Source organism: Scardinius erythrophthalmus, assembly GCF_964197995.2.
Source record: "Scardinius erythrophthalmus genome assembly, chromosome: 11".
NCBI classification, from domain to species: Eukaryota; Metazoa; Chordata; class Actinopteri; order Cypriniformes; family Leuciscidae; genus Scardinius; species Scardinius erythrophthalmus.
The window spans coordinates 5,990,080-6,004,880 of NC_138231.1; the positions used below are offsets into that span (position 1 = coordinate 5,990,080).

General features: G+C 41.0%; 3 protein-coding genes across 3 annotated transcripts; all 3 read right to left on the bottom strand.

The window, feature by feature from the left end:
• Positions 1–3,138: 3,138 nt before the first annotated feature.
• LOC308698142 (trace amine-associated receptor 13c-like) lies at positions 3,139–4,122 on the bottom strand (the record flags this gene model as incomplete). The annotated part of the gene is made up of 1 exon (XM_081378047.1): positions 3,139–4,122. The coding sequence occupies one exon, from the start codon at positions 4,120–4,122 to the stop codon at positions 3,139–3,141; it is 984 nt and encodes a 327-aa protein (XP_081234173.1).
• Positions 4,123–9,464: 5,342 nt separating this feature from the next.
• LOC308698145 (trace amine-associated receptor 13c-like) lies at positions 9,465–10,445 on the bottom strand (the record flags this gene model as incomplete). The annotated part of the gene is made up of 1 exon (XM_081378050.1): positions 9,465–10,445. One exon carries the CDS (start codon positions 10,443–10,445, stop codon positions 9,465–9,467), a length of 981 nt encoding a protein of 326 aa, XP_081234176.1.
• Positions 10,446–12,822: 2,377 nt separating this feature from the next.
• On the bottom strand, positions 12,823–13,818 carry LOC308698208 (trace amine-associated receptor 13c-like; the record flags this gene model as incomplete). Its single annotated transcript, XM_081378126.1, has 1 exon — positions 12,823–13,818. One exon carries the CDS (start codon positions 13,816–13,818, stop codon positions 12,823–12,825), a length of 996 nt encoding a protein of 331 aa, XP_081234252.1.
• Positions 13,819–14,801: the final 983 nt, after the last annotated feature.

The window sequence follows — 14,801 nt, forward strand, 5'->3', positions numbered from 1 at the left end:
GCTCCACAACAGCCTCTGGCACTGGTGGAAGTTTTGACAGGACAGGAGCCCATTGCCCATCATCAATTTGCCTCGAGCCCGGCTCCCCCAAATGGAGGAGGGAAGTGTCGTGTCAGCAGTACGGGGCATATGGCGACGGAACTGTTCTCATCTAGACCCCCAACAGGGTGAAGAATTGTGGCAACTATTGCTACAGTTCAAGGACATTTTTGCATTTAAAGAAGGTGACGTGGGGTGCACACACCTAATACAGCATGACATAGATACGGGTGACAGCCCGCCTATCAAGTTACGCCCACGTCGCCTCCCACTGGCACGCCAGGAAGCAGCAGACAAGGTGTTGTGGGAGATGCAGCAGGCGGACATTGTGGAGCCATCTGACAGCCCGTGGGCCGCCCCTGTGGTCATGGTCCCAAAGAGGAACGGTCAGTGGAGGTTCTGTGTGGACTAAAGAAGGCTCAATGGGATGATAAGGAAGGACTCCTACTCTCTGCCACAGGTTGATGTCAGCCTGGTACACGTCGCTGGACCTGAGGTCGGGATACTGGCAGGTGCCTCTCTCTCTTGCTGCCAAACCAAAGACAGCGTTCTGCACAAGCCGTGGCCTCTGGCAGTTCAAAGTTCTCCAATTTGGCCTTTGCAATTCACCAGCGTCATTTGAAAGACTGATGGACAAAGTGCTGTCAGGAGTCCCTCTGTGTGAGTGTGTGGTGTACCTGGATGACATTCTCGCCCACGGCCCCACTTTCCAGGCAGCTCTCCAGTCCCTGCAGCATGTTTTGGAGCGTATAGCAGCAGTGGGTCTCAAACTCCACCCGGAAAAGTGCCACTTCATGCAGAGAGAGGTGTCACTTCTTGGGCACAGGCTGGGCAGAGATGGCATCATCACAATGGATGAAAAGGTACGAGCGATCAGAGACTGGCCCACACCAACAGACCAGCAACAGCTGAAAAGCCTCCTGGGCTTATAGTGTGACAGTAATGTAGCGACTGTCAATGGCTGTGTGGCTGTCAATCAGCTATGTGTAACCCCGGGCGTGCTGTTGGTTGGCGGCCTGAGGAGAGGGGGCGGACCCCCTGGGGAGATAGCGTTTGAGTTGAGGAAGTTCTGTTTCTCTTTCTGTTCTGGGCCAGACACGGCCGCTGTGTTTCAATGCCCGCACGTTGTGCTTCTGGTTAATAAACAAGTTAACTGAACTCTGGCCTCTTGTGAGATGCTACACTGGTAGCTTCACTATACTCGATAGTATCGAGGCAATTCGGTCGGTACCTAAAGAGTATCAAACACGGTACCCAGCCATATTAATTTCTAACATTGGGTGTAGAGGGGGGAAATGTGAACTTACATTTCATAGCACATTTGACAAGTGCTGTTCTTCTCCAGGCTGGAAAAATAATTTCCCTCTTTCTGCAAAAGCTCAAAAGTTTCATTTTGTTTATCGTTTCCTAGTAACAAGGGCTGGCTATCTTTCCCATCTTTCCAATTGGCTTCATGTAATCCATTCTCCCCAATAATTTTCCATGTCATCTGATTGTTAACAGAATTATTGTGGTGAGCGCAGAACATTATTTTAATTAAAATGATTATTAGGTTATATGAAGGAAACTTTTAATTAGTCAATGTGTTTTTCCGGGTATGCCAATAAATAGCATAATGGTGGTTACACCCATCATTGGTTGATAATCATGATAATTCATGTTACCCATGGTCATATTTATTTCCTAAGTCATTCAATTAATTAAAAAATGTGTGTATATAATGATATACCTAACATATATCCATTTGAAATGTTTAAAAAGGCGATTATTTGCAATTTTTGGTGATATATCCGCCATCTTGGATTTTGGGCCTGTGCAGCCCGGGAAAAATCGGAAACAGGTAGTTTTGCTAACTATAGGGTCTGAAGAAGTCAAAAAACATAATTTGCAAAAATCTATATGAAATGTTCCAAACACATTATTTTGCTACATATGGCCCTGCACTACTACTTCAGGCCAACCCATTTTAGATTTGCGTCGGGCGCAAGAGTCATTTATCCCGCCGGGAAAATAGTAACAGCGCCCAAGACCTGCCCAAACTTGCGTTTCAGATCGTTAAAATAGGGCCCTCTGTCTTTAAGTTGCATTTGAATTTATTCCCCCAGTTTCACAGACAAGGCTTAAACTAGTTTTAGACTAAAATGCATGTTTGATCTGTTTTAACTGAAAGCAACTGCCACAATATATCTTAAAATATGTCAGTGCCATTGTTTTGTCTTAAGATGCACACCAGTACTGTTTTGTCCTAAGGCAAATTTATAAAAGCAACTTAAACGCCCTGATTGAACTAAGGCCTAATCCTTGCTTAATCTAGTCCAGTCTGTGAAACCCAGCCATTACGTTTTAAGATGTTATTTATTTTTAATATTATTTTATTTAAACTGTATCATGTAGCCTACACACTGAAAATGTTTATTCTTATAATGTATATAGCCTAAACTAAACAAGAAAGAATCTGGACTTTAAACAGAAAAGATTCTAAACTTTTATATATACAATAGCTCTTACAATATTCATTATTTCCTTGTAAACATTTAAAAATAACACAATATAAAATGCAGTCTGTATTGGCATATGCACAGCCGGCAACTGAGGTTTCAAATGCGATCACATGTACTCTGGGTCCATATTAGAGCCTGTTGCCAAAAAAGACCAATATGTGATACTGATAATTGAGCTATATTTCGGCAATATTTGAGGAAATGATCAATAGCTGTTTTGTAGTCAAGACTCATGTTTAATATAACAAAATATTGTACATTAACCTAGACAAAGTATATATATATATATATATAAACAAGTAAAAACTCAGTGAGTGTTTTAGCACAATTTTCTGACGTCATGGGATCACAACACTAGAGATAGTAAATCTTTTTATGTTTTTTTTTTTTGTGCGTTCCCGAGATTAGACCTTCCTTAACATAATGCCGAAAACCCGAAGTCTCTAGGTGGTCTGGTTGAGGAGGAGATAGAAGTGCAAGATTGGTGCGCACAGACAGAACAGAAATCATGAGTTAACAATCGCAATTTTGTCCGTTGGAAAATTGTGCTAAAAACCATGAAAAAACAGGGGAAACATTTTGTCTTACATTCAATGACTTACTGCACTTTCATCAGAGAGGAGTCTTCATTAAACACTTTAAATGTGAGAATTAATTTTAAGCTTTTCTGAAACCAAGGGTAAAATAAGGCGTACATTATGGGATTAATGGTGGAGTTCAGATAGAAAAACATTGAAGCAACATCTCTGACATAATTTAAGTCAGCATTACTGTACGGAATCACTAAAGAACAAATATAATATGGCAGTAAACACAGGAGAAACACAAAGACCAGAATCCCCAGCAGTATCGCTGCTTTTAGCTCTGATTTGTCACTGACTCTGTTTTTAGAGGATTCTTTGCTGTTGTGAACCTGAAGGGCTCTTATAGCAGTCACGTGTTTCCTAACAATGATAAAAATATAAGTGTATAATATTATGATGAGTGTACATGGCATAAAAAACACAAGCAGGAGATCAATGAGGGATGAACCCCCATCTAAAGTATAAACACATTCTCCTGGACACATGACAGTGAAGTTTCCATTAATGAAGAGCAGAGTGAAGTTATAAAGGAGTGAAAACAGCCAGTTAAATAAAGTTGCTATGTAGATCACAGTGGGATAGATATCCTCTGAGTAAAAAAAAGGAGAATGTAAAGCCAGAAACCGATCAACTGCAATTATAGCCACAGTGTGAACAGACACGGTAGTTGCTTGAAAAGCCACAAAATTGAAAAATGAGCACATCACTGGTCCAGAAATCCAACATGCCTCAATCAGCAAAATCAAATGAAACGGCATCACAAAAACTCCGACCAGCAGATCAGACGCAGCTAAAGAGAGGATGAGGATGTTAGCAGGAGTGTGGAGCTGCTTGAAGTGACTAACAGAGATGACGACCAGCAGGTTTCCGAACACGGTCAGAAGAGCCACAGCTGCTGCGGCCACATACAGAATCACATAGACAGAGAAAGAAACAGATCTCTCTGGACAGGAATATTCCTGACAGTCATCAGTTTGGTTCACTGCTGTAAGATTCATTTTGAAGTGCATGGAAGAAACATCTAAACATAGTATTGTTCCCCTCTGACTTCCTTCATATAACCACATGCGTAACCACAGATAAAGATATCTGAAGATGCTATTTGTCTCTCCAGCAGATCTGAACTGCTCCTCACCAAAACATCGTCAGTCCTGGAGGCTCCACAATAAATACATTCTACAATCTATGTTTCTTTTTATACACTTGACATGTTGGCTCTTTCCAAGATCAGCACCATCAAGGGAGAAGAACATACAGCTGGGAGATGAACTGATAAGTTTGTTACAAAAACTAGACAGCTAGGCTAAAAAATTAGACAGGATTAAAAACTTCTAATATTTAAATCCTGATGTATCGCCGTGTTCAAATATGCCTTCTTTCCTTTTATATAGTATGCGAAAAGTATCTTAACTATGCTTTGCTATTACATGAGGCCACAAGAGAAAATTCATAAATGGCAGAGAAGCAGCATGACTATAGAGTAAGACACGACATCCATGGCAGATGTAATATTTCTGGATTGTGTTCACATAAACACAGCTACTTTATTAAACATCTTTTATGGTCACAAAATAAGTGCTTCATAGCCAACCTGCCCTGACAGTAACATGATTATTTTTGGAGAAGTAATTCATTAAGCCTATTGTTGAAAATATCTAGGTGTAATGATTATAGAACTGAAACAGCTAAGTGATTCTGCAAAAGTAGAATAAAAAACAATAAAAACAATAAAAAATTGACATGACAAAAATACAGCCTGTATGGCCGTATATACATCTAGCGATATATACAATTTTTTTTATTATATTTTTAAGGAGTTGTAAGAACGACGAACAGTTTTACTCGAAGAACTTGCTGAAAAAGAAAAGAAGACCTTTTCTCAAAGCGTGAGCGAGCAGTAGACATGTGAGATTGTATGAAAGGCCCTTCAATGAACATGGTTTGAATGTGTTTTATTAAAGTCTTCGGGTCAGCGCCCTTCTTGATTAACATTAACTAAGATATTAGATCAAATTCATGTGCCTACTCACCAATCAGGCGAAAACCTTGCACGAGAACTTTCTCTGTGCACATAAAAACGCAAAAATTTATTAGTGAATGCTACCATTTGATGCGCAAACATAGACTAATGGGTGCTTCTCAAACGGAAGGCTGTGGCTGCTTCAAAAAGCTTACAAATGCTGCCTTCGGAGGACGCATTCCAAGGTAGGAAGGCATCAAGGCACATCCGAATCCAATGTTAGATTCACTTTCTGTCTCCTGAGATACATTCATCTGATCGATTTTTGAATACAGCATAGATGTATTCCTCGTTACCTCTGATATCCCACAATCCTGTGCTTTCCATTCTGTGACAATAAATAAAGATGGCGTCTGACATTTGCGGTTGGTTGTCAGTTTGTGTGTAAATGTAAATTTTTAAACCAATGCTTTCCACTTTTGATGTAATTTCTATCGAGAAATTACTATTGTCATAATTAAATATTTGATTAGATTCTATTTGCTTGCTCACACCAGAATGACAGTGGAGCACATGGCGAACTGTCAAAACAAAGCCATGTGACAACGAACATACACTCTTAGAAAAAAAGGTACACTCTGTAAGGACAAGAAAACAGGTGAATCAGACCGGAGACATGACAGCACCCCCCCTTAGGGACGCCACCTGGCAACCCTGGGAGGGGCTCACCTCGTCGCAGACTGAAGTCCTCGATCAGTGCTTGATCCAAGATGTCACAAGCTGGAACTCAGCTACTCTCCTCCGGGCCGTATCCCTCCCAGTCCACGAGATACTGGAAACCCCTGCCACAACGTCTGGCATCTAGTAACTTCCTGACAGTGTACACAGGAGAGCCATCCACTAGACGAGGGGGAGTTGGGGGCAGGAGTAGAGACAACAGGGTTTAGGGAAGAGCAAAACACATGTTTGACCCTGTTAAGAGGAAGCTTGAGAAGAACCGCCACTGGACTCGGGACCTTAGTGATGCAGTATTGACCAATGAACTTGGGGCCAAACTTTCGGGAGGCCACCCTGAGAGGTAGGTCCTTGGTGGATAAACATGCCTTCTGACCACACACATAACGAGGGGAAGGAGTCTGAAGGTCTGGGCCAGGACCAGGACCTTCTCAGCCTTCCTCCAGGTGTGACAACAGCACTGGATGAAGGCTAAGGCAAACCCACAGCATGGATTGGCCATGAATCCGGAAAATGTGGACGACTACCACCTGAGCTGTTTCCTTGGCTGAGGGAAGCTTGGGCAAAGGAATGAAATGGGCTGCCTTAGAGAAGCGGTCCACCACCGACAGGATCACAGTGTTACCTCTTGAGGGTGGAAGGCCAGCGACAAAATCAAGGGCCAAATGTGACCAAGGATGAGAGGGAATGGGTAAGGGCTGGAGCAGACCAACGGGTGGTTCAAAGTCTTGTTCTGGGCACAGGTATAGCAAGCCAACACATACTGCCTGACGTCCAGGCCCATGGAGGGTCACCAAAACCACTGGCGGATGGCAGCCAATGATCTCCGAATTCCTGGGTGACAGGTGTGCTTGGATGTGTGTCCCCACTGTAGGACTTCAAGGCGCAGTACCGCTGGCACAAAGAGTCGGCAGGCAGGTAACTCCCTTGGCACCCCTTGCTGATGACAGGCCTTCTCCACTCGATGCCCCAGGAAATGGACCCCACCACCACTCCTCTAGGGAGGATAGTCTTGGTCAGTGTTTCACCCTCAGGGGCCCCGAACAGCCGAGAAAGGCTTTCGGGTTTGACATTCTTAGATCCTGGTCGTTACAAAAGTGTGAAGCTAAACCAGCCAAAAAAGAGTGCCTAGTGGGCCTGACGAGAATTTAACCTCTTGGCCAAGCAAATATATTCAAGCTTTTTATGGTTAGTCCAAACTAAAAAGGGTTGTGCCGACCCCTCCAACCAAGGGCATCACTCCTTCAAAGCCAAACTGACTGCCAACAGCTCCCTGCTACCGATGTCATAGTTATGGTCTGCTGGGCTCAGTCGATGGGAGAAGTAGGCACAGGGATAAACCCTCCCATCCTTAGGGGACAGCTGAGACACGACCGCGTCTTGATAAAGAAGAACCCCGCACCAGTAGGCAATGAAGAGGGATGGATGAGACCGGCATTGAGGGAATCGTGAAAATACTTTTCCATAGCCTGTCTTTCTGGACCAGACAGGGAATAAAGACGAACCTTTAGGCGGTGAAGTGCCTGGGAGGAGGTCAATGGCGCAGTCATATGGCTGGTGAGGAGGTAGAGAAGTGGGCTGGGACTTGCTGAACACCTGGAGAAGATTTTAGTACTCTGCCAGGACCCCGGTCAGATTTGGGAATTAGAAGAGCCCTCAAATGGATTGTGACCGGTAACAGTTTGCGAGACGAAGGGTAATTCACACAGGGAGAAGCGCCCACCAGGATCCCCCTCTACTGATTGGCCTTGGCTTTTAAAGGAAACTTAATGGCTTCCAGGCTTCCCACAGTACAAGCATAGGCTGTCTCTCCTTGTTGTCTCTCCTGGGCCGTGAGATGAAGATGGCCTAACTACATGGGCTTAGGGTCAGGTAGAGGAGACTGCTTATGACGAGGCTGGAGAGCAAACAACAAGGAGCATTGAGAAATGCCCGACAGGAATTAGGATCACCGTCGTATGGTGGGGGTTGTTGGCATGGGGCTCTGGTTTGTGGTGAGGATGGGGGGTTGAGCAGAAAATGTATCTGACCTTACTGATGCAGCATTTGAACAAATCCAGTAAAAGGCAAAAGGCCGTCTCCTTATACGGTGATGCAGAGTGCAAAGCTCAGGCACCGGGAGAAAAGCAGGGCGTCAGGCAGAGAGAGAGGGGCGTGTTGCAAGATCACATGCTGATGAGAGGCAAGAGACTGAAGAGGGAAAACAGGACCAGTGAGCTGAAACTCAGCCGGCAGCAGAGAGAAGGCCTGGAGAGATCGACAGAGGAAGATGCACAAAAGAAAACAAATGGCACTGGAGCCTCAAAACAGGACTGAACAAGACACGACTGGAGGTAAATATTAACAGGCTGGGTCGAAGCGTAGTGGGAATCAAACACAACGATCTGACACAAGACAGAAGACACAAGGAGAATAAATAGGGGAATTAACAAGAAAGGTAATCAATAACAGGTGCAGGGACTGAGCAGTGATGATGAACGAGAGGGTGGGGAAACAAACCACACCACAATGACAACAGAGCACGTGGCGAACTGTCAAAACAAAGCCATGTGCTCCGAGACAACAAACCACACAGACAATGAACATAAGGATAAGAAAACAGGCGAATCAGACCGGAGACATGACACCAAAAGCTGCCTATCTCAGCTGTCATGTCATCAAGCGCCTTCGAAGGCCGCCTCAATTTTAAGGATCCTTACAAGGCAGCCTTCGATTCAAGTCCTTCATTCAGCTCATTTTGAAGGATGCATCAAGTGTTAAATCATCCACAATTCTCTGCACACATTCCAATTCACGAATAAGAACTGATGGAAAACGAGTCGGCACTGAACTTGTCTGAATTCATTTTGAAATGTAAGGTAAAAATAATGTTTTCGGAGATGAAGGCATACATGTAATCTTTTGTTTTGGTGTGAATTAATCACTTAACACTAAACTGCCAATAATGTAAGCCAATGGGAGACCACAGACGATTGCCATTCACTTTATTGTATTAGTAGAAAGTCAATTAATATAAAGAGTTTTAATGCAAAATTAAGTTTTAATGGTATTTTCCGTGGGGGTGGGAATGTGGCCATGCACACTTACTAGACCATCTCATTCTAGCATTTATTGCTGAGGAAGACTCTACAAGCCTCTAAATTACTGGACTGATTCACAGATTCACTAGGATGCAACCTTCAGTTTGAGAAGCACTCTGTGACTCTTACGATTCGGCTCCCGTAAAAGCATTGATTGTAATAAGAAACATTTAAAAAATCTGAACGGTTATGTGCCTTGTGAGGCTTGAAATCAGTGTTCACATATCATGCAGTTAGATTGCAACCTTTAAACACTATAACATCACATATAATTTTTTTGTAGTTAAAACTTTGAAGACTTTATCTTTGAAAAACCCTTTTGTATTCATAGTCTCTAAATAAAGCACTATATTCAATAATTCTAATTATTAATTTCATTAAGTGAGATTATTGCACTATTATTGCACCCACTTACATTGTTATACAGTTTACTGACACAATGTGTTCACTGTCATGTTTAATTTGAAAAAAATAAAAAATAAAATAAAAACACATTAACCTATGCGAAGTACATCTGAAAAATAGACAACAAGAAAAAGTCTGATTCTCTCTTACATTCAATGACTTACAGCACATTCATCAAAGAGGAGTCTTTATTAAACACTTTATATGAGAAAATTAATTTTAAACTTTTCTGAAACCAGGGATAGAATAAAGCATAAATGATGGGATTAATGGTGGAGTTCAGTAAGAAAACTATTATAGTGATATCTCTGACATAAATTAAGTCAGCATGTTCATATGGAATCACTAAAGAACAAATATAATATGGAAGTAAACACAGGAGAAACACAAAGACCAGAATCCCCAGCAGTTTCGCAGCTTTTCGCTCTGATTTGTCACTGATTCTGTTTTTAGAGGATCCTTTGCTGTTGTGAACCTGAAGGGCTCTTATAGCAGTCACATGTTTCCTAACAATGACAAAAACACGAGTGTATAATATTATGATGAGTGTACATGGCATAAGAAACACAACCAGGAGATCAATGATGGATGAAACCCCATCAATAGTAGAAATACATTCTCCGGGACACATGACAGTGAAATTTCCATTGATGAAGAGAATAGTGAAGTTATAAAGGAGTGAAAACAGCCAGCTGAATAAAGTTGCTATGCAGATGACAGTGGGAGAGATTTCTGAGTAAAAAAAAGGAGAATGTAAAGCCAGAAACCGATCAACTGCTATTAGAGCAACAGTGTGAACAGACACGCTTGTTGCTTGAAAAGTCACAAAATGTAAAACCGAGCACATCTCTGGTCCAAAAATCCAACATGACTCGATGAGCCAAGACAAATGAAGTGGCATCACTAAAACTCCGACCAGCAGATCAGACGCAGCTAAAGAGAGGATGAGGATGTTAGCAGGAGTGTGGAGCTGCTTGAAGTGACTAACAGAGATGATGACCAGCAGGTTTCCACACACGGTCAGAAGAGCCACAGCTGCTGCGGCCACATACAGAATCACATATACAGAGAAAGAAACAGATCTCTCTGGACAGGAATATTCCTGACAGTCATCAGTTTGGTTCACTGCTGTAAGATTCATTCTGAAGTGCTTGGAAGAAACACTTAAACATAGTGTTGTTCCCCTCTGACTTCTCTCATGCAAGGATTCATGGATTCAAATGCAACAGCTTTGAACTGCTCATCATCTGAAACAGATTACATTGACTTCTGGAGGTTCCATAATAAATACGTACAATCTATGCTGCCCTTTATACACTTGACATGTTGACTCTTACCAAGACTGGCAGCATCAAGGGAGAAGAACATACAGCTGGGAGATCAACTCATTTTGTTCATCTAGAGGAAAAGAGCTGAAGGCTGTAATACAGAACTCAAAGACATATGTGGGCTTACATGAAGCATTTGCAAAAAAAAAAAAAAACCTACAAAAACTACCTAATATTTGCACTGTACAACAAATGTTGCTTGCAATTTTTTTTTTATTCAACTACTTTTAAAGGTATAGTTTATCCAAATTCCCCCCCCCCAAAAAAACAAAACAAAAAAAAATTAAAGTAGCCTTCAAATAAGACACTCATTCACTACCCATATAGCAACATTTTGCCGGCCCAGATCTGCCCCACTACGGCAGTCTGCTCCTGTTTGCCAGACCTGGGCCACAAGCATCAATAGTTACCATCAGCAGTTAGCCAACATCACCTGATCACATTTTGTTTTGGCTTTCTTTGCTATTGCAGAGTGTTTTACAAAGACATTGTTAGAGCTGGTAGAGAAAAAACTAAATATAAAGTCCAAGAGCCCAACTAAAGGAAATACGAATCACCATAATGGTGACTTCAACTGAAACTAGAGCTAAACTAAATCTATCAAAATGTAGATCCAAATCCAAATGGCCCGCGGGCCGGCAGTTATAGGCTTAACACACTATAAATACTCTTTGTAAACAAGAACAACTTATCAACAATGGAGATTATTGACTGTTTTAGCCTTGAGGTGAAAGACATATAGCAGAATTATGCATTTCTGTATGCGAATATACACTATATTGTCAAAAGTTTTGGGACGTCTGCCTTTACATGCAAATGAACTTTAATGACATCCCATTCTTAATCCATAGGGTTTAATATGGAGTTGTTCCATGCCCCCTTTGCAGCTACAATATAACAGCTTCAACTCTTCTGGGCTTTCCACAAGGTTTAGGAGTGCCTTTATGGGAATTTTTTACCATTCTTCTAGAAGCGCATTTGTGAGGTCAGGCACTGATGTTGGACAAGAAGGCCTGGCTCGCAGTCTCTAAACCTAGACTTGTCCATCGGATTACCAGACAGAGAAGCGTGATTCGTCACTCCAGAGAACACATCTCCACTGCACTAAAGTCCAGTGACGGCGTGCTTTACACCACTGCATCCCACACTTTGCATTGCACTTGGTGACATAAGGATTGGCTGCAGCTGCTCGGCCATGGAAACCCATTCCATGAAGCTCTACGCACTGTTCTTGAGCTAATCTGAAGGCCACACAAATTTTGGAGGTCTGTATTGAATCTGCAGAAAGTTGCCGACTTCTGCGCACTGTGCGCCTCTGCATGCACTGACTATGATTTTACGTGGCCTACCACTTCGTGACTGAGTTGCTGTTGTTCCCAATTGCTTCCACTTTGTTATAATACCATAACAGTTGACCGTGGAATATTTAGTAGTGAGGAAATTTCACGAACGGACTATCACGGTACCACACTTGAATTCACTGAGCTCCTGAGAGCGACCCATTCTTTCACAAATGTTTGTAGAAGCAGTCTGCATGCCTAGCTTGTGCTTGATTTTATACAACCTTGGCCATATGGCCATGGAAGTGATTGGAACACCTGAATTCAATGATTTGGAGGGGAGTCCCAATACTTTTGGCAATATAGTGTAACTTTGCATTTGTACAGTTTGTATGCTTTTTGTAAAGCCAAACAGTTTGATATTTATAAGTCTCATCAGACCTTTTCCACCATGAGGATGAGAGTAACACTCATCCATGCCCACAATAAATGGACATTCATTGGATACTCATTATAATAATTAGACTACTAAACACGTTAAATGTTAAAAAGAAATAGAGTGGATGGCCTAAGTAGGAAAGAACATTGTAAATCTAAAATTAAGCATCTGTATTATATGACAAAAATGTTCTCAAACAACAAAGCAACCAACAAACATTCAAACATTTTACTTTTGATACTGCACTATAACAGTGCAGATAATAAACTCATGCTTCTTGAATAACATGCCTGGTTTTATTCATCACAATATAATATAATATAATATAATATAATATAATATAATATAATATAATATAATATAATATAATATAATATAATACTATTCTAACAATAATGATGAAAAATAACATCAGGAAAAACTAAATATACAACTTAAAAAGCAAAAACATTTGTTTTACATTATTCCTTATTAAGAGATTAAGGAGAGCACATTCATTAGAGAGGAGTCTGTGTTAAATACCTCAAGAGTTAGAATTATTTTTAAACTTTTTTTAAACCAAGGGTATAACATAGCGTAAATAAGTGGATTGATAGAGGAATTAAGGTAAAAGAGAATCAAAACACTGTTGATATCATTAGAAAATGAGTCATCTCTTAAGAAATTTGTTAAAGAAAAAATATAATATGGCAGTAAACACAGGAGAAACACAAAGACCAGAATCCCCAGAGCGAATGCAGCTTTTCGCTCTGATTTGTCACTGACTCTGTTTTTAGAGGATTCTTTGCTGTTGTGAACCTGAAGGGCTCTTATAGCAGTCACATGTTTCCTAACAATGACAAAAACATGAGTGTATAATATTATGATGAGTGTACATGGCATAAGAAACACAACCAGGAGATCAATGATGGATGAAACCTCATCTACAATGTAAAGACATTCTCCTGGACACATGACAGTGAAGTTTCCATTTATGAAGAGAATAGTGAAGTTATAAAGGAGTGAAAAAAGCCAGCTGAATAAAGTTGCTAAGCAGATCACAGTGGGTGATATTTCCTCTGAGTAAAAAAAAGGAGAATGTAAAGCCAAAAACCGATCAACTGCTATTAGAGCCACAGTGTGAACGGACACGCTAGTTGCTTGAAAAGTCACAAAATTGAAAGCAGAGCACATCACTGGTCCAGAAATCCAACATGACTCGATGAGCCAAGACAAATGAAGTGGCATCACAAAAACTCCGACCAGCAGATCAGACGCAGCTAAAGAGAGGATGAGGATGTTAGCAGGAGTGTGGAGCTGCTTGAAGTGACTAACAGAGATGATGACCAGCAGGTTTCCACACACGGTCAGAAGAGACACAGCTGCTGCGGCCACATACAGAATCACATATACAGAGAAAGAAACAGATCTCTCTGGACAGGAATATTCCTGACAGTCATCAGTTTGGTTCACTGCTGTAAGATTCATTCTGAAGTGCTTGGAAGAAACATCTAAACATAGTATTGTTCCCCTCTGACTTCCTTCATATAACCACATGCGTAACCACAGATAAAGATATCTGAAGAAATTATTTGTCTCTCCAGCAGCTCTGAACTGCTCCTCACCGAAACACAGTCAGTCCTGGAGGCTCCACAACAAAGACGTTCTAGTCTTTTATACACTTGACATGTTGACTCTATCCAAGACCAACAGCATCAAGGGAGAAGAACATACAGCTGGGAAATCAACTGATTAGATATCTACCGATCTCTCTGGACAGGAATATTCCTGACAGCCATCAGTGTGGTTCACTGCTGTGAGATTCATGTGCAGTACTTTGGAGAGACATCAAATCTTGGTATTTTCAGCAGAATCAGTCTCAGTCGATCCTCAGTGTAAAGGGTTTGCATTGTTCCCAGAGAGGTGGATGACACACACTTTGGCAAACATGTTCTGCTGATTTTTATACATAATAATCACTATAACTTTTTCATTATTTAAAACTCAATGCACAAGTGTTTCTCACTTTAAAACAAAAAACAACTTTCCACTATGTAGTTTCTACATTTTTCACAGTTTTAATTGGATCTTTGTCGAACTTAAGTCAGCAAACTTATATTTACGTAATGTGGCACTTTCAGAGAATTTGAGGAGAGACCAGAGTGATGTAAAAGACATGAAATTGACACAAATATATACAGTTATTCCACAGAGCTGTGTAAATAATAAGTCTGTGTTAATGTTATGGCCATGATGAATTGTCTCTTTTTGAATATTAATCTTTACAATAGCCTACTTAACTCAGACAACATTCACTCAGACCGCAAATTGAGTTTTAATAATTTCAGAATTAAAAGAAATACACCTATAAACTTGTATTTGCCATCATTTATCTCCACATAAACATTTCAGCTTTTGGGTAAATATATATATATATTTTATTTATTTATTTTATTTACTATTCATCTATT